Source organism: Chrysemys picta, chromosome 2 (assembly GCF_011386835.1).
Source record: "Chrysemys picta bellii isolate R12L10 chromosome 2, ASM1138683v2, whole genome shotgun sequence".
In the NCBI taxonomy this organism is placed as follows: Eukaryota; Metazoa; Chordata; order Testudines; family Emydidae; genus Chrysemys; species Chrysemys picta.
This window is the reverse complement of record NC_088792.1, coordinates 75844778-75871661: the sequence shown is the minus strand read 5'-3', so window position 1 is coordinate 75871661 and position 26884 is coordinate 75844778. Positions and strand designations below refer to the sequence as shown.

Sequence of the window (26884 nt, the reverse complement as noted above, 5' to 3'; positions counted from 1 at the left end):
TTCTTCTTAACAAGGAATGGATTATCTCTAACTATAATTTCTATAGTTTCTTAATGGATTGTTCAAATATCCATCCTTTTAGGATATCTGTATGCAATCTGACATAGATATTAAGATTTCATTATGAGCACTGTCTCTCTTTCCTAAAGCAAGCATTCATTATATGAACATTCCATCTCAGATGTGGTCACTACTGTCAAACCTCTAAGTAATTTAAAAGGTGGGCCAGTAAGTGTGTGTTACATAGTATGATGTTTCATCAATAGGTATGTTACTGAAATATCTATAGTTTAGTCACTTGAGTTGTTGCCTATAGAAACACTCAATTTTGAGACTGAGGAACAGTAACTAGGGTAGAGTAACTGAATATTTAAAAAAAAACAAGGAGTCCTTGTGGCACCTTAGAGACTAACAAATTTATTTGGGCATAAGCTTTCGTGAGCTTCATCAGATGTATGAAGTCAAAAATACAGGAGCAGGTATAAATACATGAAAGGACGGGGGTGCTTTACCAAGTGTTAGGTCAGTCAAACCAGATAAATCAATTAACAGCAGGATACCAAGGGAGGAAAAATAACTTTTGAAGTGGTAGGAGAGTGGCCTATTACAGACAGTTGACAAGAAGGTGTGAGTAACAGTGGAGATGAATTAGTATTGGGGAAATTAAGTTTAGGTTTTGTAATGACCCAACCACTCCCAGTCTTTATTCAGGCCTAGTCTGATGGTATCTAATTTGCAAATTAATTCCAGTTCTGCAGCTTCACGTTGGAGTCTGTTTTTGAAGTTTTTTTATTGAAGAATTGCCACTTTGAGGTCTGTTACTGAGTGACCAGAGAGACTGAAGTGTTCTCCTACAGTTTTTGAATGTTATGATTCCTGATGTCAGATTTGACATGAAGTTGCAGAACTGGAATTAATTTGCAAACTAGATATCATCAGACTAGGCCTGAATAAAGACTGGGAGTGGTTGGGTCATTACAAACCCTACTGTATATACTCGTCTACACCAAAATTTGATGATTTTAAACTTTATGGAATCATTGAATTGAATATCTAATACATTGTCATTTTGTTTACCTAGAGCGTCTGCAGGCATGGAGCCCCTCGGCTCCCTGTGGCTGTGGTTTGCCGTTCCCAGCCCATTGGCTGGAAAAGGCAAACCGCAGACACTGGGAGCTGAGGGGCTCTGTGCCTGTGAACGCTCCAGGTAAATAAAACGTCCAGGCTTGCTAGTGGCTTACCCTAACGGGCCAGGAGCCAAAGTTTGCCAACCCCTGAAATATAGGGTCGGCTTATTAAAGGGTCATACAGTTTTTGCTATTTTTACCTAGCCATCTTGGGGGGGTCGATGTATAAACGAATGGGCTAATGAACGAGTATATATGGTAAACTTAATTTCCCCAATACTAATTTCTCCCTACTGTTACTCACGCCTTCTCTGGGTATCAGCAGAACACAGGTAATTCATTGTTCAGACAAGTAACAAAAAGGTTTACCACTGATTTCCTCTACCACAGGGAGAACTGAACACTTCTCCCTGATCCAGAGACCCTACAGAAGATTTTGTTCTGCCTGGGATCATGTTTTTCTTCTATTTTGCAAGAAGCGAGGAGGGATGCCTAGAGGCAGATTGCTTAATGGTCTACTGGAATCTAGACATGTTTTCAAATACAAAGACTAAGAGGGACATCAGTATATTCAGGACTGCCCTTGTCTCTAGTAGACACAAGATGGGTGCGGTAAAATCTTTTATTGGACCAACTTCTGTGCGTGAAAGAGACAAAGTTTGTGTCTCTTACCCACAGAAATTGATCCAATAAAAGATATTACCTCACCCATGTTGTCTCTTGAATAACCTGGGACCTACACTGCTATAACTATGTTGCATACAACTTACCTCTAGTACACAGATGTGTAGGACCTATACCTGGAGAAATCAAGTAATGTTGGTGTGAAGCTCTAATGCATGAACTTCTCATATAGGTATGGACCCTCAAAGGTGCAACACTTTGGATGGGCAGTGTAAGCTGATAGAATTTCCACCTTGCTCTAAAAAGAATCTACTCTTGTTGGGTCAGATCTGACACTGGTGTAAATCAATATAGTTCCATTGAAGTCATCTTCCTAGAGTAACTTTTGTAACCTTCCTGGAGTAGATTTATCATTAACTCAGATGCCAACAAATACGTAAACCTCAGCCTAAGCATTATACCTAAGATTGGCTATTTCTAAGGTCTCTACACCGATCTCAGTATACTGAACTCCAGTTGCTTCTGTCCTGAGAGCAACTCTCCAGAGTGGACTCAATGAGCTACACTTGTCCCAGTGAAGCAGCAGAACTCAAATAGCATCTCACAGCAGAGTTCCTAAACAGGGTGAGTCAGTGTTGGGAATTCCTTATCAGAGAGAGATTACTAACTGGTAACTGTTCTTCAAGAGTCACCTCTGCCCATGTGCAAGTGTGGACTTGGCAGCCCCGGTACCAAGCTACCAGAATCTTTACAAAAGCTGTGGGCCTGCATGAATGCCCCTTGGAGACATAAGTGTTTGACATCTGAGGCCTGGTCTACACTAGCAGGTTATGTCGAATTTAGCAGCGCTAAATCGAATTAACTCTGCACCCGTCCACACAACAAAGCTATTTAGTTCGACATAGAGGTCTCCTAAATTCGACTTCTGTACTCCTCCCCAACGAGGGGAGTAGCGCTAAATTCGACATGGCCATGTCGAATTAGGGTAGGTGTGGATGGAAATCGACGCTAATAGCTCCTGGAGCTATCCCACAGTGCACCACTCTGTTGACGCTCTGGACAGCAGTCCGAGCTCGGATGCTCTGACCAGACACACAGGAAAAGCCCCGGGAAAATTTGAATTCCTTTTCCTGTCTGGGCAGTTTGAATCTCTTTTCCTGTTTGGACATCGTGGCGAGCTCAGCAGCACTGGCAACGATGCAGAGCTCTCCAGCAGAGATGGCCATGCAATCTCAGAATAGAAAGAGGGCCCCGGCATGGACTGATCGGGAAGTCTTGGATCTGATCGCTGTGTGGGGCGATGAGTCCGTGCTTTCGGAGCTGCGATCGAAAAGACGGAATGCAAAGATCTACGAGAAGATCTCCAAAGCCATGACAGAGAGAGGATATAGCCGGGATGCAATGCAGTGCCGCGTGAAAATCAAGGAGCTGAGACAAGGCTACCAGAAGACCAAAGAGGCAAACGGACGCTCCGGATCCCAGCCGCAGACATGCCGTTTCTACGAGGCACTGCATTCCATCCTAGGTGCGGCCGCCACCACTACCCCACCACTGACCGTGGACTCTGAGGATGGGATATTGTCCACGCCCGCTTCCTCTGAGATGGTAGTGGACGGGGAAGATGAGGAAGGAGATGAGGAGGACGAGGCAGTCGACAGCGCTTACAACGCTGATTTCCCAGACAGCCAGGATCTCTTCATCACCCTCACAGAGATCCCGTACCAACCGTCCCCAGGCATTAACCCGGACCCAGAATCAGGGGAAGGATCAGCCGGTAAGTGGTTTAAACATGTAAACATTTATTTTGAAAAGAATATTAATATTAACTGTGGCTTTTTCATGATTAGATTGTCCTAGGCACTTAAAGTTCTAGTCTTTGGCAGTGCAAGTGCTGCAAAAAAAATCTAACAATGTCCGGTATATCTTGATTGGTTTGCCCTAGGCTCTCTACTGTTTAGCCCTTGCCAGTGCAGCTACAGTAAAATTCGGTCAATATGTCCGGGGATAGAGCAGAAATCCCCAGGGGACATCCCCATGAAGCTCTCCTGGAGGTAATTGGAAAGCCTTTGCATGAAGTTCCTTGGGAGAGCGGCCTTGTTGTGTCCTCCGTAGTATGAAACGTTTCCGCGCCAGGCTACCATCAAGTACTCTGGTATCATTGCCTTGCACAGCATGGCAGCATACGGCCCTGGTCTTTGCAGGCTTTCCCGAAGCGTGCGTTCTTTGTCGCTATCTGAAATACACATCAGAGTGATGTCGCTCATGGTGACCTGCTTTGAATTAGGGGAATGTTAGTATTGGGACTGCTTCCCTGTTCCTTTACAGAACTGTAACCGCCGGTTTACAGCCATGCGGTGGAGGCGGGAGAGGGGCAGCATAGAGGGATCTTTCCCGGGGACAGCCGCGAGGGGGTGGGACAGGGGCAGAGTTCATGCTTGCCGGATTGCTGGCAGCAGGAACTGGCCAATGCTAGGAGCATTGCTTTGAACGTGAAAGTAGGGCAGTGCTATTATTACAGTTTTAAGCTGCCACAAGTCTACGGCTTACCATGTCAGCCCGCTACCCAAATTCCGCTGTGCTGTTCCGATTCTGTGATCTGCACTGCAAGACCCCAGGGACTGAATGCAAAGGCCGAAAATTAGACCTTGTCCTGAGTGCGCATGTGATAGGTGCTGTGAATGGTCTTTTTCACAGAGAAAGACTATTTTCTTTGTTCACCCAAAAATTTATCTTTCTGAGGAATTCACTCCCTTTTTCCCATCCCACAGCTGTGGCTGTCTCCCGACCTACCCTGTCATCAGACTCCCAGAGGCTGTCGCAGATTAGGCATAGAAAGAAAAGGACACGGGACGACATGTTCTCAGAACTTATGGGCTGCTCACGAGCCGAGGCAACCCTGCAGAGTCAGTGGAGGGAGAACATGTCCCAATACCAGCGAGCACACAGCGAACGGGAGGAGAGGTGGCGGCAGGAAGACCAGCAGGCGACTCAAACACTGCTTGGACTAATGAGGGAGTAAACGGACACGCTCCGGCGCCTTGTGGATGTTCTGCAGGACCGGAGGCAGGAGGACAGAGCCCCGCTGCAGTCTATCTGTAACCACCGTCCCCCGCCACAAAGTCCCATACCCCCCTCACCGAAAGTACCAAGAAGGAGGGGCTGCAGAGCCCGTGAAAACTGTCACTCTACCCCTGCAGACTGCTCAAGTGGCAGAAGGCTGTCATTCCCCAAAATTTGATAAGTCCTTTCCTTCCCGCCTCACCCAAGCCCCCATCCCAGTTTCATCCCCTAACTGTCCATTTGCTAATAAAAAATACGTTTCTGTTAATTGCTGTCTCCATCACGTTTTTTTAGAGGACAGTCTGTTTTAAGGGGGGGAAAGGTGGTTGGTACAGACACGGGGGCAGGTTCAGCAGCAGGTCACACACACAGTGCAGTCACTAGGCACCCTGGTCAGTCTGGGAGGTGGTTTTCATTGTCTGTGGGGGGGCTGGGGAGGGGGGCTATGTGACTTTGTGGCGGGGGAGGGCGGTTACAGATCTTATGCAGCGGTCCTTATCCTGGATCACAGAGCCACGCAGCAGGGAATCTGTAACCGTCCTCCCCCTGCCACAAAGTCACATAGCCCCCACACACAGAGTCCCGAACAGGAGGGGTGGCAGGCTCCGTTCAAACAATCAGTCCGCCAGTGCGGACCACTGTAGAAGCAGGAGCCTGGCATTCCTCGAGTTTAGAAGCGTCCTTTGCATCAGTACACTACACCCGCTCCCCACCACAGTCTGCGTCCCAGTTTCAACACTTTACCGCGAAAACAGTAATAAAGAAAGCGTTCATTAACGAATTTTCAGAGATTTTATTTTTAAACGTGGGTTGGAAGGGGGTGAACGGGGTATGAAACTGGAGAGGATAGTGAACAGTCACTGGGTAAAGAAACGGGGGCAGGTTCAGCTTCTCTGTAAACCAACAAAATTGTCACAGGTTACCCTGCTCACTCAGGAACCTAGCTTTCAAAGCCTCCCGGATGCACAGCGCGTCCCGCTGGGCTCTTCTAATCGCACGGCTGTCTGGCTGGGCGTAATCAGCAGCCAGCCTATTTGCCTCAACCTCCCACCCCGCCATAAAGGTCTCCCCCTTGCTCTCACAGAGATTGTGGAGCACACAGCAAGCTGCAATAACAATGGGAATATTGGTTTCGCTGAGATCGGAGCGAGTCAATAAGCTTCTCCATCTCCCCTTGAGACGGCCAAAAGCACACTCCACCACCATTCTGCACTTGCTCAGACGGTAGTTGAAGAGTTCCTTTTCACTGTCCAGGGTGCCTGTATAGGGCTTCATGAGCCATGGCATTAGCGGGTAGGCTGGGTCCCCGAGGATCACTATAGGCATCTCCACATCCCCAACAGTTATTTTGTGGTCCGGGAAGTAAGTACCTTCCTGCAGCCATCTAACCAGACCAGAGTTCCTGAAAACACGAGCGTCATGAACCTTGCCCGGCCATCCGACGTAGATGTTGGTAAAACGTCCCCTGTGGTCCACCAGTGCTTGCAGCACCATGGAAAAGTAGCCCTTTCGATTAATGTACTGGCTGGCCTGGTGGTCCGGTCCCAGGATAGGGATGTGAGTTCCATCTATGGCCCCACCGCAGTTTGGGAATCCCATCGCTGCGAAGCCATCTATGATCACCTCCACGTTTCCCAGGGTCACTACCTTTGACAGCAGTACATCAACGATTGCCTTGGCTACTTGCATCACAACAACCCCCATGGTAGATTTGCCCATGCCAAAGTGGTTCGCGACTGACCGGTAGCTGTCTGGCGTGGCAAGTTTCCAGAGGGCTATGGCCACTCGCTTCTGCACAGTCAGGGCTGCTCGCATCCGGGTGTCCTTGTGCTTCAGGGCAGGGGACAGCAACTCACAAAGTTCAAGGAAAGTTCCCTTCCGCATGCGAAAGTTTCTCAGCCACTGGGATTCATCCCAGACCTGCAGCACTATGCGGTCCCACCAGTCAGTGCTTGTTTCACGTGCCCAGAATCGCCGTTCCACGGCATCAACATGACCCAGTGCCACCATGATGTCCACGGCGCGGGGTCCCGTGCTTTGTGACAGGTCTGTGCCACTCTCAGACTTCATGTCCTCATCGCGCTGCCGTAGCCTCCTCGCCCGATTTCTCACCATCTGCCTCTGGAAAAGGTGGCTGATAAGGTGCGAGGTGTTGACAACGGCCATAACTGCAGCGATGGTCGCAGCGGGCTCCATGCTCACAGTGCTGTGGCGTCCGCGCTGTCACTCAGCAGAAAAGTGCGTGAACTGATTGCCTGCCGGCGCTTTCAGGGAGGGAGGGCGGGAGTGACGGTTGGATGACGACAGTTACCCAAAACCACCCTCAACACATTTTTTCCCCCAGCAGGCATTAGGGGCTCGACCCAGAATTCCAATGGGCAGTGGGGACTGCGGGAACTGTGGGATAGCTGCCCACAGTGCACCGCTTCCAATGTCGACGCTTGCCCCGTTAGTGTGGACTCACACAGTCGAATTACTGTCCTTAGTGTGGAAACACACGTTCGACTTTGTAATATCAATTCCACATATTCGATTTAAGTGACATTGAAGTACTCTCGTGGTGTAGACATACCCTGAGAGTATATAAGAGAGAGCAGCCCCACCAACTGCTTCAATGCCTTCTCCTGAACTGCAGCGTTATACTCTAAGAGGAGAGCTCTGTGTGAATGCACAGGAGTAACTCTCAAAGAACAGTTACTAGCAAGCAAATTTACTTTCTTCTTTGAGTGCATTCCCACCTGCGAGAGTGTAGTGAGCAATACTTCTCAAAATGGAGGGTGGGCTGAGTTCTTTAGTTAAACCAGGACTGATGCACTGCTTGCGTGCACCTGGCATCTAAGTAGGAGATGAGGTATTAGTGCTTATTGAAGCTGCGAAATGTGGCTATCCTACATATTTCTCCTATCGATATTTATCTGGGGCTCAGCAGGGGAGGTGTCTGGGTTGGCGGGTATAGAGCTCAGTGGGGGGGTCTGGGAGTGGAGGGCTCAGTGGTGGGTCAAGATGTTGTGGGAGTGGGGCTCAGTGGAGTGGGGATCCACGTGCAGTTGGTTGAGGCTTGGTACGATGGGGATCCATGTGAGGGTGGCTCATAGAAGTGGTGGAGGTGCAGTGAGGCTTGTCAGGGGGATTCTGGGTGCAGGGGGAGTGAGGCTCGGTGGGGGGGGTCTGGGTATGAGGGGGTCTGGATGCACAGGGGTTGGGCGTATGGTGGAGCAGCTCCCTGTACAGTGATCCCTCCCCCTGCAGCTGAGGAGTGATGGGTGCAGGAAGCATGGAGGATGTGTGTGTGTGTGTGTGTGTGTGTGTGTGTCACACAGAGAGAGAGTGTGAGAGAGAGAAAGTTTGCAGAGCTTCCTACAGCTCGGGGAGAAATCTGGGGATGGGTTTGACACAGCCCCGGATGCCGTGCAGGGGAAGAGGAAGTCCCGTCCTCCCCAGCCCAGCCACGACTAGCAGCTGAGCCCAGCGCAGGGTACGAGCCACCAGCCAGGTCTTCCCCAGTCCCACCCCCTGCCCCACAGTGATTTACCTTTCTGCTGGCTGCCCTGGGCATCTGAAACATACTGCTGAGGAGGGTCACATGACCGCTCCTGTGGCTTCCTCTTTGCTTCTCCATCAGAAAGTCATTTTTCTGTGGGGAAGCAAAGAAATCTACAGAGGACATAAATTCTGCGCATGCGCAGAGGCACAGAATTCCCCCAGGTGTATCAATTTAGACAAACTGAGTATAAATAGTCCATGTCCCTTGCATCACTCTCTTCCTGTATACCACAAACAAACAATCTGTTAGAAGTATGCTAGGGTTTAGTCCTAAGTATAACAAAGTTCTGCTCATATCCAGTGTGTGAAAGTGGGGATCCCCAAGGTGAGAGTGAAGTTTGGGGAACAATGAGAAAGAAACTGATCGACTGATGTGGAAGTCCATTACCACCTTGTGCATTACCATGTAAGGTGGTGTGACTAAATGTATAGGCCTCACATGGAAAAGGCCCTGGTGCCAGGGATAGCCCTCGCTCTTCTGGCCCTGTCAAGCATGCATGATAAGGAGAAGGCCTTTAAAAAGGAGGAAACTGCAGTTAGCAGAGGGGGAAGGAGCACGATTGCCCTAAGCAGCATACCGCAGGAGTGACTCCTGAAGCCAGGGAGAGAACTCCTAGGCAGGAAACTCTCCTAAAGAGAGTACAGCAGACTCAGAGGGTAAGACAGACAGGCTGAGCCTGTCTCAGAGACCCAGCCAGAGTGAGGTCTCCAAGCCTGTCAGGCTGAGTTGGCAGCACCACAGTCTTGCCACCCCTCACTTTTGCTGGGACTACAGAGTATCCCTGTGTAACCCTTCTGCCCATCTAATTTGGCAGCAACAAGTGCCGGGTTCTGTACCTAGGGGTTCCATTTCAATAACGCGATGCAAAACCGGCTCCAGCCCCCACCCAGTGACCTGGGACAATTACATACCACCCCCTGGGCGCCTCTAAGAGGCAATACTTCCCCTCACACAAGCACGGAGTCTGAGTGTAGCAGAAAATGTTTAATAACATGAGGTAAACGACATCAACATTAAATTGGAAAAAACACCACAAACAGGATTCCTAACACAAACCATGAGCAAAAGACCCACCCCAGCAAATTGGGCCATGTCCTTTCCCTTTGGTTCTTGAATCCAGCAACCCAAAGATCACCCAGAGTCCCCAAAGTCCAACACCCCCAAAGTCTCTTGGGTCCAGCAACCACCCAAAGTCCCAAAAGTCCAACAACCCCCAAAGTCTCTGTCCCTGGTCAGAGCAGCACCAGAGTAAAAGGGGGTACGCAGGGTGTTAAGGGGCACCTTACGTGATCCGAGGCCGACCGGCCATCTCTCCGTGGGGTTCCGCCGCAGCCTTCACCACGGGCCAGTCCACTTCCTGCCGTCCCACAAACTGCTCTGCTCTACGAGCTGCTCTGCTCCGCTCACCGACCTGTGAGCCGCTCCAGCCGTCCCCGCAAATGGCTCCGCTCACCGACCTGTGAGCCACTCCAACCATCCCCGCAAGGCTCCGCGCCGCTCACTGCTCCTCCTCCAGCCGTCTCCGCAAACTGCTCCACCAGCCGCTTAGCAATATAGCTTCAGGCTCCCCCATTAGTTAACACAGCACTCAGTGATCTCAGCTCTTAGTAACTTTAGCTCTTTTGTGATTTCAGCTCTTAGTGATTTCAGCTCATAGTAGGGGAGCCCCAGTGCTGGTGCACATTCAGGTCAGGAGCTTGTAACTAGACTCCTAATAGAATCAAAGTTAGCTCTGACATTCAACAGAGGAGAGAGGAGGTGGTGCAATTGGTGCTTCAGGCCCTCAAAAGGGGCCCATACCATCAGGTACAAATACCTGTCCCCATCCTCTCTCAATTCACTGGGTTGTGGAACCCATGTCCCTTGTCTAGCGAGTGCTACTTAGGTGATGGTGAGATCCTCTGTCATAAAACAGTTTCATTGTCCTTGATTCACATAATCAGGGTAACAACACTTTATTCCTCATGCCCCAATAACAGAGAAACTGGGGATCCCACCCCATCCAAAGTAACCACTATCAGTTGCTGTTGTCTCATGCCAGGCGGGTGGGTGTGCCTGTGCAAACAAGATCAGCCCCTGGAGTTCTTTTCCACACTCGCCATAATTCACCACCAGATGTCAGGGTAGAGCTCAACTTGCCCTTGGATGTTGGGGTCTTAGCTGAGTCCGACCCCTGGTGCAGCATCTGCGGTGCCAGCTGGCCTACTTGCTCTTTAGCCGCCATGGCCACTTCTGGTAACAAAAGCCCTAGGAGAAGCTGGAGTCCGTTGCCACGCCCAGGAGTTAGAGTCGGATCTCTGGCTGGGCTAGGGGGTCCGACTGCAGTGGTACCTCCATGAAGCTCTGGTATGGTCACATAGTCTGACATAGGTCCTTTGCCTGAAGCCCCCTTCCCCTCTGGTACCGGGGAGCCATTCTTCTTTTGCCACTTCTTAGGCACCGGCAAGGTGAAACGGTGCTGGGCGGAGCCAGATGCTGGTAGTGCGTTCTGCACCTTTGCTAAGGTGCTAGGAGCAGAGGCCAAGCAGGATGGCTCCAACGCAGGACAAAGCGCAGCCTCCATGAGGAGGACCCTCAAGCAAATATCCCGCTCCTTCTGGGTTCTAGGGCGAAAGTTCTTACAAATCTTGCACTTGTCCTTTATATGGGACTCCCCCAAGCACTTCAAGCAGCTGTTGTGGGGGTCACTAATATGCATCAGCCTAGTGCATGACAAGCATGGTTTAAAGCTGGGGGAATGGGGCATACCCCGCTCCAGTGCGAAATCCAAGCTGGGACTCTAACTACCAACTAACCTAACACTTAACTTAATGGCTAACTAAGTACCTTCGAACCATATACAAAGAAGATAGACAATGGGTTGTAAAGAACCACTAACGCTCTTGCAATGCAAGACGAGGTACTCCAACCAACCATCACAGGCGGTAAGAAGGAACTGAGAGGGCGTAGGGCCGGCAGCGCCTAATATACCAGTACATGAGCACAGCACTCCAGGATGCACCACAGCCAACCCTACGGATACCGCTAAGGCAAGCACTCTAAGAAGAAACCAGAATTTGGGGTAGTAAACAGAGGCAAGCAATCAGACTTGGGTCTACACGCATGAGGTGCTTGGTCTTTAAGTTAAGAGGATGTATATCATAGAAAGACAGTCAATATAGAACCAGATATGCAAGTATTAATAGCATCATACGAAGATATATTCACAGGAAATGGATGCTTCCAACTAACATACAAGATACAGTTTAGAGAAGATGTAAAACATATGGTACATGCTATATGAAAAGTTCAACAAAGCTTAAGAAAGAGGCTAGAAGAAGGACTGCAAAACATCACAACAAATGATATCATCTGGATAATAGAAGAACCAACAGTTGGGTTCACTTAGTAACTGTAGAGAAAAAAGGAGTGGGACTATAGTTGTGTATAGACAGTAAGAAACTGAACAAAAACATAAAAAGAGAACACTTTCACTTGACCCCAAGAAGTGAACTGTTGTCTGAGACAACAGAAGACAAATTCTTCAGCAAACTAGATGCATCAGCTGAATTTTGACAGATCTCCTTGGACACTGAGAACACCAAAATCTACACTATCAACACACCACTTGGCAGACACTGCTTCCTAAGACTGCTTTTAGAATATGTTAAGTTCCAGAACTATTTTACCATACAATAAACCAGATGCAAGAGGGTGAAACAGGTGTTAAAGTGTACACTGATGACATAAAGAACGAGGAGTACTTGTGGCACCTTAGAGACTAACAAATTTATTTGGGCATAAGCTTTCGTGGGCTAAAACCCACTTCATCGGATGCATGACATAATAATGATGACATAATAATTTGGGGCAGCACGGCCATTGAACATTGAGAAGCGTACTAGAAATTGCAAACACTAATAACCTTAAACTGAGTAAGTCCAAATGTCAATTTCAAACAAAGGAAATAACATACTCGGGAGAGAGACTGACCTCCAAGGGAATCTTGCCTGATGAATTAAAGAGTCAAGCAAGACTGATCATGCAGATACCTGAAAATGAAAAAGGAATTCAAAAGCTGCTAGGCATGTTAAACTATGTCAGCAAGTTCAGAATTAAATAGTGAGCTTGCACAACTCACCTAAGACACCTCTTCCACAAGGTCACCGAATGGGCATGGATGCCAGATCATGGAAGAAAATTCAATGATTTAAAGCACCTTCTATTAGCTCCAGTGTGCAATTTTTTGAACCATTAAAAGACATCACTCTCTCCACAAACGCTTTGAAAGGAGGGCTGGGAGCAGTACTATTACAGTGTCATGGAATGGATTGGTTGCCAGTCTCAAATGCATCTAGGGCTTTGACAGCCACAGAGAAGATTTACGCACAATTTGAAAAAGATACACTAGGTCTGGTGCATGGATGTACAAGATCCCATGACTTTTTCTCTGGTGGTAGCTTCAAAGAAGAAGCTGATCACAACCACTGATTGCAATACACAAAAAAGGACTTGGAGAAGCATCATCAAGGATACAATGACTATTTCTGAAAATACAGAAATATTATATGATTCTGGAGTTCCAACATGGATACCACTTAGTAATGGCAGGCATACTGTCAAGAGCACATGCTCTACCTGACAATACACAGCCTGATGATCTGGAATAAGCAGGAAACATACATGTGAACATGATAAAACATGCCATGTGCTGTATCTCCAGGCATGTGGGATGAACTGGAGACAGAAACAGCTAAAGATGAAATGCTGCATGTAGTGATAACAGTGATAAGGAGGGAAAAAATCCCACTTGCATGTTTGTTATAAAAATGAGCTTTTAGCTATTTCAGGCGTGTTCTTGAAAGGAACACAGATTGTGGTTCCCACAGTGATGAGAAGGAAAATATTGGAATGAATACATGAAGGGCACCTGGGAATGACTAAATCAAAAAGAAGAGCTAGAGAAGTTGTATTCTGGCCACAGATGAATAGTGACATTGAAAAAATAGTGAGCACATGTGGATCATGTCAGAAGTTCAGCAATTCCCAGCAGAAAGAATCAATGATATTACACAAACAATTCACAATTCCTTGGGACAAAGTTAGAACTGACATGTTCAGGTTGGGAAGGACACACTCACCTGGCTGTAATGGACTATACCAGTTTCCAAATAGTCATCACACTTGAAGATACCACCGCATCAACAGTTGTCAGGCACATTAAATCTGAATTTGTATATCATGAAATTCAAAAACTAGTAATAACTGACAATGGACCACAGTTCAAGAATAGGGAATTCTTGAACTTTGCTAAAATGTATGACATCTAGAGCCCATCCCCAAGCCAATGGATTAGCTGAAAGTGAAGTATGTATAGTAAAGAACATGCTCAAAAAGGCAATGGATGGAAGAGAAGATCCATATTTAGCACTATTCAAATATAGGGCAACGCCGCTGCAATGTGGGAAGTCGCCTTCTGAACTCCTCTACAGACATATAAATACTCAATGACTAGATATGGGACAAAAACAATGGATGAATAAGGAGTCTCTGATAGTAAAGAAAAGATTGGGAAAGTACAATCAGACAAAATATTACAATAAAAGGAGTAAGACCTCTTCCACAATTTAAATACAAAGACTCATTGAGAACTTAACGTGGGCACTGACCAGTCAGTGCTGCACTGATCATCATAATTAGTGATTACAGATGAAAACGAAAAACCTTACAAAAGAATCATAAACATCTGCTCAAGATGCTCGACAACTTGACCAAGACAAATGAAGTGAGAGCAGACATACAAATTGAAAACATACAACTGATCCGGTTATTGACCATAAACCTTAACAGTCTGTTACAGACAAGGATTTGCCTAAAGGTTTGCAATGCAGATCAGGGAGACTGCTGAAATGCCCTAAGAGACTGATCGAGACATATTAGTGCTATATTTAAGCAACCAGAAGAGTTGTCACTTCTTGTATTTGTACTAGTTTGATAGTTTAATTTAATGTTTTAGTTCTGTTGGGAAATTTTTTAAAAGGGAAGACGTGCTATGGAGTAAGTGCTCCAGGAACTGCAGAGATGCCCCACTTCCTGTACACTCTAGATGCAGTCTTTGGTTTCCTAGAACACACCTTCTGCTGGGGCAGAAACAAAGGAGCCCAGGATAGGGCAGATGCAGTCTGCAGCTACACAGAACAGTAGAGTTTTGTTACCTCATTTCTGTACATAATTCCTGTTTCTTCATAAAGAGTTTATCTTGAAACCAGTCTGCTCATCAGTAAGATACAACAGCATCCAGGCTATGAGTCTCAGCATCCACGTCTGGTCTGGAGATCCTTGGTACTGAAGATTCCCGGAACCGCAGCACGGTGTGGCACCCCGGCACCGGTCAACGTCTCCGGTGTCCCTTAACCGCCACAAGAAGGCCGACAGAAGGAGCTCTCCTCAGAGAGCAAGACCATCAGGGGAGACCTTGCTGCCCCAGAGGAAGAACTTAACTTCCAAACAGCAAGACCCTGTGCGGTTGACTCCGGCGACCCAGTCGACACCATTGAATCCAGCACCCAGTTACTCTCAGGCAGGGCTTGAATTGGTGGAGGAGTTGGAAGCTCTCTCCATCCCAGATACTTTCGAGGTGGCAAGGGACCTCGTAGAAAGTACTCTATCTCAGCCCCCTGCTGTTAGAGACAAGCCCCTGGCACCATCTACACGGGTGCTATCTAGGGGCTAACCAGCACTGATGAGGCCATTTTCCTCTCCACACCGGCACCATTCATGGCACAGTTCCTGGTCTTCTTCACCCCTGGCACCGGCCCCAGTACATGACAGCAAGACCCAGGGAACGTGTCGCTCGGAATCTCCAGCACCGGGGAATTGGCACCAGTCACAATCACCCTCTATCATGATATGGCACCGGAACATAGGAGCCGCTCCCCAGCACCAGACTTGCAGCACCGGTTTTAGTCGCAGGAAAGCCAACACCGTTCATCTACACAGTTGTTGCAGCACCGATCTCCGACTTCCTCCTCTCGGCACCGAACACTGGTGCAGGGATCCTTGGCACTGCTGTGCTCATTGCCCTCAGGATCCTTGGACTCCGAGGACAGCATCTGCTACTTACAGCATAGCAGGCACAGGTCGAACAAGCGTGGGAGACACGCTCCTTCGTCCTGGCAACCTCAATGGCCACCCGCTGCACAATGGCCCATCTGGGCCCCCCGGGCTTACCATCAGGCCCAGGGTACCCCTTCCAGGGTTTCTAGGTCCATTATATTGGGGCATCACCAGGCACGATCACTGATGGACAGAACTGCTCCTCATACCATAGAGGCGGCTTTCCAGACCGCATACTACAGAGGACACATCGGAACCGGCCCCAGATCCAACCTCATCCAAGGTCCCGTCGGTCCACGCTGAGCCACTTGGCACCAACGCAGCCCAGGACCAACCTGAGCACATGGTGGGCCATGATGACCCTGTCTCTCCACTGGCCTCTTCTTCGTCTTTGCCTAATGAGGAAGTGGCAGGGGCCTCAACTTCAGGTCCTCCGCCCATCGACCACAGGGCCCACCAGGACCTATTCTGCCACATCGCCCATAATATGGGCCTACAGATGGAGGAATCATTGAGCCAGAGGACCTGGTGGTGGACATTCTTATGCCAGAGGGCCCTTCCAGAGTGGCGTTGCCAGTAATTAAGACTATTGGCAACAATTATAGTGCTTTGTGGCAGACTCCAGCCTCCATTCCACCGACTGCCAGGGGTGTGGAAAGAAAATACTTTGTTCCCTCTAAGGGCTATGAATTTTTGTTCTCTCACCCACACCCTTGCTCCCCGGTGGTCTCTGCAGTGAATGAGAAGGAGTGTCAGGGTCAACAAATACCAGCTCCTAAGGCCAAAGAGGCCAAACAGCTGGACCTCTTTGGCAGGAAAATTTATGCCGCATAGGGTCTACAGCTGAGGATAGCTAACCAGCAAGCTATCCTCAGCAGGTATAATTTTAACTCATGGGACTCCATGTCAAAATATAAGGAGTTATTTCCCACTGACTCAAAGGCTGAGTTCTCAGCTCTGGTCGAGGAGGGGAAGGCAGTTGCCAGGACATCCCTGCAGGCCCCACTTGACTCGGTTGACTCCGCGACACATACCATTGCCTCGGGGATGGTCATGAGGAGAACACCTTGGCTCCAAGCATCTGGGCTTCCCCCGGATGTTCAGCAGACCCTGCAGGACCTTCCCTTTGAGGGTGCAGGGCTGTTTTCTGACCAGACTGATTCAAGGCTTCACAGCCGTAAGGACTCCACGGCAACCATGAAATCTCTGGGGATGAACACACCTGCCCCACCCTGAGAAAGCCCTTTAAGCCTCAGCCGGTGCAACAGCAGAGGCAATACCAACACAGCCCTTGGCAGGATACTTACCACCAGAGGGGCAGGAATTCATGGTGTAGGCCTTCCAACCCTCCCTCAGGCCAAGGGCAGGGCCCAACCAAGCCATCATCGGGACCCAAGCAAGGGGTTTGAAGGGACGCCCGAGGATGGCATACCAGCCACCACTACAGATCCTTCCCCACATTTTTTGAACCGTCTATCCCACTTCTACCATGCATGGTCCCATATAACATCGGACCACTGGGTTCTACGCACAGTAGAAGTGGGATATTATCTCCAATTCTGCTCCTCCCTTCCCTCCCACCCCTCTTCACGGACCCCCTCATGATCAACTCCTTATCCAGGAGGTGCAGGCGCTCCTCGCCATGGGAGCGGTGGAGGAGGTTCTAAGGAACTAAGGGGCAAGTGATTCTACTCCCATTATTTCCTAATCCCCAAGGCAAAGGGGGTGTCTCAGACCCATCTTAGACCTGCGAGGACTCAATCAGTTCATGGTAAAGTTAAAGTTTCGCATGGTCTCCATGAGCACAATTATCCCTTCTCTGGATCCGGGGAACTGGTACGCTACCCTTGACATGAAAGACACATACTTCCACATAGCCATCTGGTCATCCCACAGACACTTTCTGAGGTTCGTTGTCATCCGCATACATTATCAGTTCACGGTGCTCCCATTCGGGTTATCAACAGCCCCCTGCCCTTGGCCTGAGGGAGGATTGAAAGGCCTATGCCATGAATTCCTGCCCCTCTGGCGGTAAGTATCCTGCCTAGGGCTGGGTTGGTATTGCCTCTGCTGTTGCACCGGCTGAGGCTTAAAGGGTGTTCACCAAGTATATGTCAATTGTCGCAGCCTTTCTCCAAAAGAGACAGGTGCAGGTGTACCCCTACTTAGATGATTGGCTCCTGCGAGGGCGCTCCAGGGAACAGGTGGAGTCCCCTGTCCGGTTAGTCAGAGAGACCTTCCAGAGGCTGGGTCTCCTCCTCAATGTAGACAAATCAACTCTGTCATCCACCCAATGAATAGAATTCATTGGGGTGGTGCTGGACTCGGTTCAGGCAAAAGCCATCCTGCCACAACCCAGATTCCAAACAAACACTGTCACATGTCATTCAGATGCTCAGACAATACCCCACCACCACCGCGAGGACATGCCTCAGCCTCTTGGGACACATGCCGGTATGCACCTATGTGGTGCGGCACACCAGGATGAGACTCAGACCATTCCAGGCATGGCTCGCTACGGCTTATCACCTGGGTCGGGACAGTCTAGATTCGGTAGTAACAGTACCGCCACGAGTCCTAGGCAGCCTAGGATGGTGTTGGACACTCGCATGATCTGCGAAGGAGTCCCATTCACCACCCCTCAACCATCCATGACCTTCATAACGGACGAGTCAGACCTCGGTTTGGGGGCACACCTAGGACACTTACAGACTCAAGGCATGTGGTCGCAGTCCGAGATCCTGCTCCACATTAACGTAAAGGAACTCAGAGTGGTAAGAGTAGCCTGCCAAATCTTCCATACAGTATTGCAAGGTCACTGCGTGGCGGTGCTGACCAACAACACCACCGCCATGTTCTACATAAACAAGCAGGGCGGAGCCCGCTCCTCCCCTCTCTGTCAGGAGGCTCTCCACCTGTGGGAGTTTTGTGTAGCCCACTCCATTCACCTGGAGGCGTCCTATCTTCCAGGAGCACGCAACGAGCTTGTAGACCACCTCAGCAAGTCATTTTGCAGTCACGAGTGGTCTATCTGGACGGACATCACCCACTCCATCTTCCAGATGTGGGGATTTCCCCAGGTGGACCTATTTGCCACAAGGAGCAACAGGAAGTGTCCAACATTTTGCTCCTTCCAAGCACACAGCCCAGGATCAATCTTGGATGTGTTCATGATGTAATGGAGGAACCACCTACTGTATGCCTTCCCTCTGATACCACTTGTCCACAAAGTTCTCCTCAAGATCTGCAGGGACAAATCAGAGATAATTCTGCTCGCTCCAACATGGCCACGTCAACATTGGTACACCACACTTCTGGAGCTGTCAGTCAGCATCCCCATTGCGCTGCGGCTCCTTCCCGATCTAATTACACAGGACCACGGCCGCCTGCTTCACCCAGACCTCCAGTCCCTGCACCTCACGGCCTGGAAGCTTCATGGTTAAACGCAAGGGAGCTCCAGTGCATGGAATTGGTGAGGGAGGTGCTCCTTGGTAGCAGGAAACCTTCCACCAGAGCCACCTACATGGCCAAATGGAAACGTTTTTTTGTGCTGGTAATCTCAGTCGAGTATCTCCACTCCAGGCATCTATACCATTCATCCTAGACTACTTCCTACACCTGAAGCGGCAAGGCCTGGCCGGATTATCTATCAAGGTGCACCTCGCAGCCATCTCAGCTTTCCAACCCAGAGAGTTGGGGCATTCAGTCTTCACCAATCCTATGGTGGGCCGTTTCCTTAAGGGCCTGGAACGCTTACTCCCTCAGTCTCGCCCACCGATACTGACTTGAGACCTCAATCTGGTCCTAGCTAGGCTTATGGGAGCCCCATTCAAACCACTCGCTACATGTTCCCTTCTGTATCTCTCGTGGAAGGTAGCCTTTCTGGTTGCAATCAGATTGGCCAGGAGGGTATCGGAGCTAAAAGCATTAACCTCTGACCCCCCCTCCACACACACACACACACACACACACACACACACACACACACACACACACACACACACACTCTTCCACAAGGACAAGGTACAACTCAGCTTCTCTCTCCAAGGTGGTATCCCAATTCCACCTCAGCCAGGACATTTTTCTACCCGTTTTCTATCCCAAGCCACATGCCAATGCATAGGAGTAGAAGTTCTACTCATTAGATGTGTAGAGGCCGTTAGAGTTCTACACGGAACGCACAAAGCCTTTCAGGAAGTCAAACCAGCTGTTTGTAGCAATGGCAGACCAGAGAAGGGACTTCCGGTCTCCTCACAGCACATCTCTTCCTGGATTACGGACTGTATCTGTGCCTGCTATGACCTCGCCAAGGTCCCAGCCCCAGCTATAATGGCTCACTCGACAAGGGCTCAGGCCTCTTCCACCACTTTCCTGGCCCAGGTGCCCATCCAAGAGATCTGCAGAGCGGCTACCTGGTCCTCGGTGCATACCTTTGCCACCCACTATGCCATCGCACATCTGGCTAGAGATGATGCAGCTCTCGGTAAAGCAGTGCTCCAGTCAATGATTCCTTAACTCCAACCTCACCCCCGTGGGAGAGCTTGGGAGTCACCTAATTGGAATTGACGTGAACAATCACTCGAAGAAAAAAAAAGACAGTTACTCACCTTCTTGTAACTGTTGTTATTCGAGAGGTGTTCACGTCCATTCCAATACCCACCCTCCTTCGCCTTTGTCGGAGTAGCCGGCAAGAAGGAACCAAAGGGGGGTTGGGTTGGCAGGGTCATATATTGAGAGCCATGAGGGAGCCACTCCAGCGGGCTTCCAGGCCGACCTGATGGGAGCTGCTAAGGGAAAAAGTTTCTGATGACCATGCACTCAGTGCACGCACACCTAATTGGAATGGATGTGAACAATACCTCTCAAAGAACAACAGTTACAAGAAGGTGAGTAACCGTCTTTTATCTTCATATACTTACTAAGCATTATTGCTTAGATTTGGCTTTTAAACAGGAGCAGATTTAATTTACTAGTATTACAGAACCTTTTCCTGGTCTAGAGGGTACACAAGCTCTCCCTTCCCATAAAGTGATTTAATTTGGCTAAGTTGAGTCCCAAAGGAGAAGATATACTCAGGGAGTGTTTGGGAAAGGCTGTTTGTGCAAAACCCAGCTAAAGTGTTACCTGTGAGGTTCTGAGATGTTAACATTTTAGTAATGGAAGAAAAGTTCCCATGGCAAAATAAATGGCACTACGGCTAACTTTGGGGTAAATGAATTAGTGCCAGACTGGAGAGATGCTGTGGCATTTACTATTACACAAACTGAAATTCTGCATTTTGAGTAAAATACTTAGGGACCAAATACATATATAGAATGTTTAGAACAGTGCTTGACTGTTCCCAGCTTTGTGCAGGTATACAGGGGGGTGGAGATAGAATACAAGGATCCTTCATTTACTAGTGTCCCTGGTCTGAGGATGAATACAAGGACTGTTCTAAGATAATTCTGTTAATAGTGCTAGCTTCCCAGAGTGGAAAGGAAGAATCCAGGTCCTCCAATGTTTTATACACTCTGCTAGCCCAGTTCAGGCAGAGTGAGCATCTTGTCAAATAGTACTGCAGTAATTGCACTCTAGGAGGCACTGTATATGCCTGAAAAACAATATTACCTGAGGTTCCCACTAGGGTGGTAAATCTCCTCATAGCTGTCTAGCATGGGTTGGGGCTTAGAACTACATTTGGATAACCTCAAAGTATGCTGTCAATTTGTAAAAGCAACACGTGTTTACATCATAATTTTAAGTCTGAATAGCTCCTAGAGGATTAAATAATGCAGGATGCACAATATGGAAATGCAGTTACAATGCACAAGACTCCTATTTTTGATGAACAAGCCTCACTACTCTTAGCTATCAGCTACATGTATCCTTAGCACGTTATCTTTTAGTAATAATATTGTACTAACTGATTTAATTGTGATGGTTAATGTTATTTCTCTGGATTTATAGAAAAATAAAAAGTAGCACTCAGAGCACTAGGCACGCTTACCCACATTACAAGAACAAAAAACACTAAATAGCTGACTCCCCCAGCTCTGAAAGTCAACAGAACTTTACTGCTTACAGAACAATAAAAAATTAAAGCTAACTTAAAGGTTAACTGTGAAGATGTTTGTCTGCAATATTCCAAAAGAAGAAAAGAGCATATGGTTGTTTTCATGTAATTTAACACTATACTTTAAACAAAAGTTTAGATCAATTATCTAAGACAAAAGCAAGCTAAAAAGATAAATTTTTAAATATTGTTTTTCTCAGAACGGTGCTAAAATGATTTTCACAGTTTCCCTAGCCAGATTAGCACTAACTGTGCTATCAATCTCTTCACAAACTATAGACTATAGTGCTATAGACTACAGACTGGTCCTGGAAAAAAAATATCAACTGTATTGTGCTTTTTTTGCCTTTTATGGTGTATGCTTAGATAAAACAGGTTAGTTTTTAAACTTAAGGCTTGTCATAAACTTAGCCTTATGAATGCAAGGTCCTTTTAAACCAACCAATTAAAAAAAAATATCTTAGACAAGTAATTGCACATCACTTTCTCACTAGCCATGCAAAAGTAATTTATTTTAATAATACTCAATTATAAATTACTTGTGAACCAACATCTCCTTTCAATACAAGGGCATCTGTAAAGGAAATCCATTGAGAGTGAGACATATTATACAACACACTTACACACACACTACATTTTTCCTATTATAATATTAGCATGTTCTTAAAAAGAAAATCTTCCAACATTATGACTGGGAAAAAAACCCTCTGCATATGACTATAACTTTATTTACAAACAGTGCTGAAAAATATGGATTATACCATTTTCTGATAGCTGGCACATTTCAAGTCTTTGCGGAGCAGAAAATATAAGTAATTTGTTTGCTTCTTCCAATGCACTTGTATACCATTTCTTTTTTCTCTTGCATTGTTCTGGCTATGGAAATAAAAAGAAACTTTTACTAAATATCTTACTGTTACTCCATTTTTCTACACTTTTTATGAGTCAAAAAAACAAACAAAAATATAATACTTCAAAAATATTAAATGACTAAAAAAGAATTCTAAACAGCAAAGCATTTAGATTAACTCAGAGAGGTTCAATTCAAGATAAATGCTCCTGTATCTATTTCTTGTAAATTACTCTGGGTGCAAAAGGATAGAAATTTTCTAGTATTTTTTTTTTTGTAATTGGGCCCCTTTCAACATAGAACGTGCATTCCAAAGTCCTGCAGAGAGCCCAGTTCTGTAGCTCTTTATTGTGTTTAACTTCCTACTTAATGAAATCAACATTTCAAGTCTATGCGGACTGCAGATTGAAACCCAAAAATGATCTTCATTCACCAGAATACTTACAATATCATTCATAAACCCTTTATGAAGCACTCCTATAGAAAGTTTATCCTGATCTATAACAAGATGTGACTACATAATATTTAATTTTTATCTGAAAGAACTACCTGACTACAGTATTAATGCAGTCTTGTAAAAATGTACTAAGCCAGGAAATACCTACTATTCCAGTCTGTGTTTGTAAGATTTGTGTAAACTTTGCAAATGTAGCCTACTTGTATTGGGAGACAGGAAGTGCTCTCTGAGCTAGTTATTTGGAGAGGAGAAAGTGAGATGATGTGGTGATTGTGTGGGTAAGCAGAAGGAAGGAAGAAGAGAGAACATGCGTTTGTGGAAGGAGGATGTGGTGATGCTGGAAGGAGTGCTGCCACTGGGGGAAGGTGAAATGGTAGAGGCACCAAAAGGATGCCACACAGCATGATTAAGGTAGGTCTGTTGAAGACTCTCTTGAGGCTTCTTGGATATCCTCCTCCAGCTCTTTGTAGCCTTGATCTATCCTCACCTATATTTAGGGTGACCAGACGTTCCGATGAAATCGAGACTGTACTGATATTTCATTGTTTGTCCTGCATCCCGACCAATGTATGGTCGGGACACTATTTGTCCCGATATTTTGCACTCCAGCTTTTTTTTTTTTTGCTTCGGCCCGCCCCCCTGTGTGTCCCAATATTATGTTCTTGTCATCTGGTCACCCTACCTATATTCTGGATGCTGAGCTCTAGGAAGAGAATGAAACACTAAGAAGAGTACAGATGACTGCATTTTGAGAGGGCTACTAAAGGCAGCTCCTAGAGGAGCTGGCAGCACAGTCTACAGATTAAGCACCAGATTCTACCCAACTGCTCAAGTAATTTACTTGCTGTGGATGAGTAGAAGCGGCAATACTGCATATATGGAAACACTGAACATTTTAAATGCAGAAGTGATTGAAAAGAGAGGTCTGAGAAAAAATGGTTACTAACCTTTCTGTAACTGTTGTATTTGAGATACATTACTTATGCCCATTCCAATGTAGGTGTGTGCTCGCCCCGAGCACAGCCGCCAAAATTTTTTCCCCTCAGTAGTATTCATTGGGTCAGCTCTGGTGCCCCTTGGAGTTGCGCAGTCATAGCGCCAGTATAAAGGGTCCTGCCAAACCACAGCTCCCTCATCTCCTTCTTGCCAGCCAACTCCAATAGAGGGATAGGAGGGAAGGTCTTGGAATGGACAAGAGCAACACATCTTGAAGAACAAGTTACGGAAAGGTTAGTAACCATTTTTTCTTTCTCGCATGTTTGCTCATGTGCATTCCAATATAGGTGACTCCCAAGCAGGTGCAGGTGAAGGGTTCAGAGTTTATTGACATGCTGATTGCAACACGACTCGGCCAATTACATCATTGTCTCTAGCCTGTTGAGTGATAGCGTAGTGAGAAGCAAAAGTGTCAACTGATGACCACATTGCTGCTCTATAAATGTCCTGCATAAGAACTTGTGCTATGGATGCTGCCAAAGATGCTTGGGCCCTTGTGGAATGTGCTATCAGGGCAGGAGGGGCAGGGACCTTTGCCAGGTCATAGCATGTGCAGATGCAGGGTATGATCCATGATGAATTTCTCTGGGCTGAGACAGAAAGACCTTCCATTCTGTCTGCAATGGCCATGAATAGCTGAGTAGTTTTCCGAAATGCAGGGCCGGCCCACGACATTTTGGCACCTGAGGCAGGGGGCTCAAATAACACCCCCCATGCCACGTCCCTTGGGCCAAAACTTTGAAAGGTCTCAATTCTGCCTTCTTCCTATTCTATTCCTCTCATGGTACTGCTCTGCTACCTACCCCAATAAAGGAGAACTAACAACTTAAAATGCCTTGTTCAAAATTTTTAAGTAACACGTAACTTTCAAACACCTGAACAGCAAATGTAACTTTTCTTGTCTGCAAAGTAAACACTGGCATTTTTATCTGTTTGATTATTCAAAGTGGTGCTTGCTGTGCCTTCTTGGTTGCAAAGATTTGAACTGCTTCCTGAAGGTCCACAGTCTGGGCCAGCTCATGCTCTATTGAGATGGTTGCAAGGCCAACCAGCCTCTCCTGTGTCATTGTGGAGCATAGATGTGTTTTTATTAACTTCAGCTTGGAGAAGCTGCGTTCTCCAATGGCAACTGTTACAGGAAGTGTTAGAAGTATGCACAGAACAACAAAAGCATTTGGAAAGAGGGTGGTCATCTTATTTGTGCACATATATTCCAGAACAGCCTTTGGAGTTGATCCTGCTGAAATGTATCTTGAAAGGGCTTTCAGTTCATCACCTAAATCACTCGCATCAATATCGCACATGTCATCATGTGTCAACACGGTCTCTAGTGCCCTGCATTGCTGGTATAGGTCTTCTTCAGGTATAGTAACGAGTTTGGGAATATCATACAACATCCCAAATATACTGCGGTGTTCCTTGAGCTGCATGAAACGTTCAGCTGACTGTATTGCACAATCTAGCACCTGGTTAAAGAATTCAACTTTGAATTGTTGTTTGGGGTCTCTTATGGGATTATCCCGTGCCTCGTAATCAAAATGTCATCTTCATCCGTGATGCTTGTATTCTTGAATGGGTGAGAAAATAGCTTCAGTGTGAAGTTCCTCTGCCAACTTTTGTGCACTCTTCAGAACGTTTTGAAATCCCTCATCTGACTGGAAAGGCTGTAGGTATGACTTTGCTTTGTCCAGTTGTTCCATTGCTCCAGATATATCAAGGTCAACACCTTGGAGTCTCTTGCTTACAACATTTATTTCAAACAGTATGTCATGCCACAACACTAAGCCCCACAGAAATTTGAAGTGATTTATGTTTCTGATGATTCCATTTGCCTCTGCCACTGTTCTCCCACGAACAGTTCCTGTCATAGCATTATCCTCCATAATGGCAATATGGCATCATCTATCTTCCCAATTTGGTGTTTAATAGGCTTTATTGCCTCCACTCGACTTTCCCATCATGTGGCACTCAGTGGTTTCAGTGTCAGAGAGGATATTCCCAGATGTTGCTTCAAAATTTGCCATCGATGAGTTGATGCAGAGAACAACACATAAATGCTTTGAATTACATTAAAAAATTCAGCAGCCTCACTAGTAGCTGATGCTGCATCACTGACCACCAAGTTCAATGAATGAGAACTGCATGGGACAAAAAAAGCTCGAGGGTTTAACTCTTGGATCCATGTCTGCACTTCTCTGTTCCTTCCTCTCATGTTGGCACCATTATCGTAGCCCTGACCTCTCGTGTCAGCTATCACAATTCCCATATCTTCCAGCTTTTTAAGAAGCACATTTGTTATACCAGCTCCTGTAGTATTATCAATGTCAATAAATTCTAGAAAATGCTCTCTGACAGTCACCATTGCAGGGACATTTTCACTAGATTCGGTTGTCGTTACAAAACGCACCATTAAATTCATTTGTTCCGTATGGCTGATGTCAGGTGTGCAGTCCAGAATAACAGAGTAATATCTTGCGGACTTCAGATCTGCCAGAATCTTCTGTTTGACTTTTGTTGCCAGTAACTGTATGATCTCATTTTGAATTGTTTTTCCAAGGTAGTGGTGTGTGTACATTTCTTGGGTGGTGACTCTTCTTAGATGCTGTATTCGAGGAGCATCTAACTCAGCCATCAGCTCCACAATTTTAAGGAAGTTTCCATTGTTTGGCACATACCGCTGATCTGAAGTGCCACGCAGTGCTAGGTTTTGGGTAGCAAGCATTCTCACAATGGCAATGAGCCTTTTCAGAACATTTTGCCAGTAAAGAGACTCTGATGCAATCTTCTCTTGATGCTGATCATCTATGGTGGCCTTTAACCTTAGTCTCATCTCAAGCTCTTTCCACCTATGGAATGCTCTCTGATGATTTGCTGCCTACTCATGGCATGCCAGATTTCTAGCCAGATTTTTCCAGTCCTTTGTTCCTGTAGAACCCAATGTGGCTGGAACATTAGACTGGAAGAGTTCGCAACAAAAACAGTATGCAGCATTCTGGGTTTTTGAGTACATAAGCCATGACCTCTCCACTTTGTCACCATTGGGGATTTCACGCCAGTAATGTGTTAGATGGAAACT

At 47.0% G+C, this 26884-nt stretch overlaps 1 protein-coding gene across 1 annotated transcript in view; it reads right to left on the bottom strand.

Annotated features, from left to right (window-relative positions):
• The window catches only part of ZCWPW2 (zinc finger CW-type and PWWP domain containing 2), an 84300-nt gene that overhangs the window by 22160 nt on the left and 35256 nt on the right, over window positions 1-26884 (bottom strand). The window contains exon 3 of the mRNA XM_042840433.2: window positions 22267-22381. Coding sequence (XP_042696367.2) covers window positions 22267-22381 — 115 coding nt within the window. The remainder of the gene's footprint in view (window positions 1-22266; window positions 22382-26884) is intronic.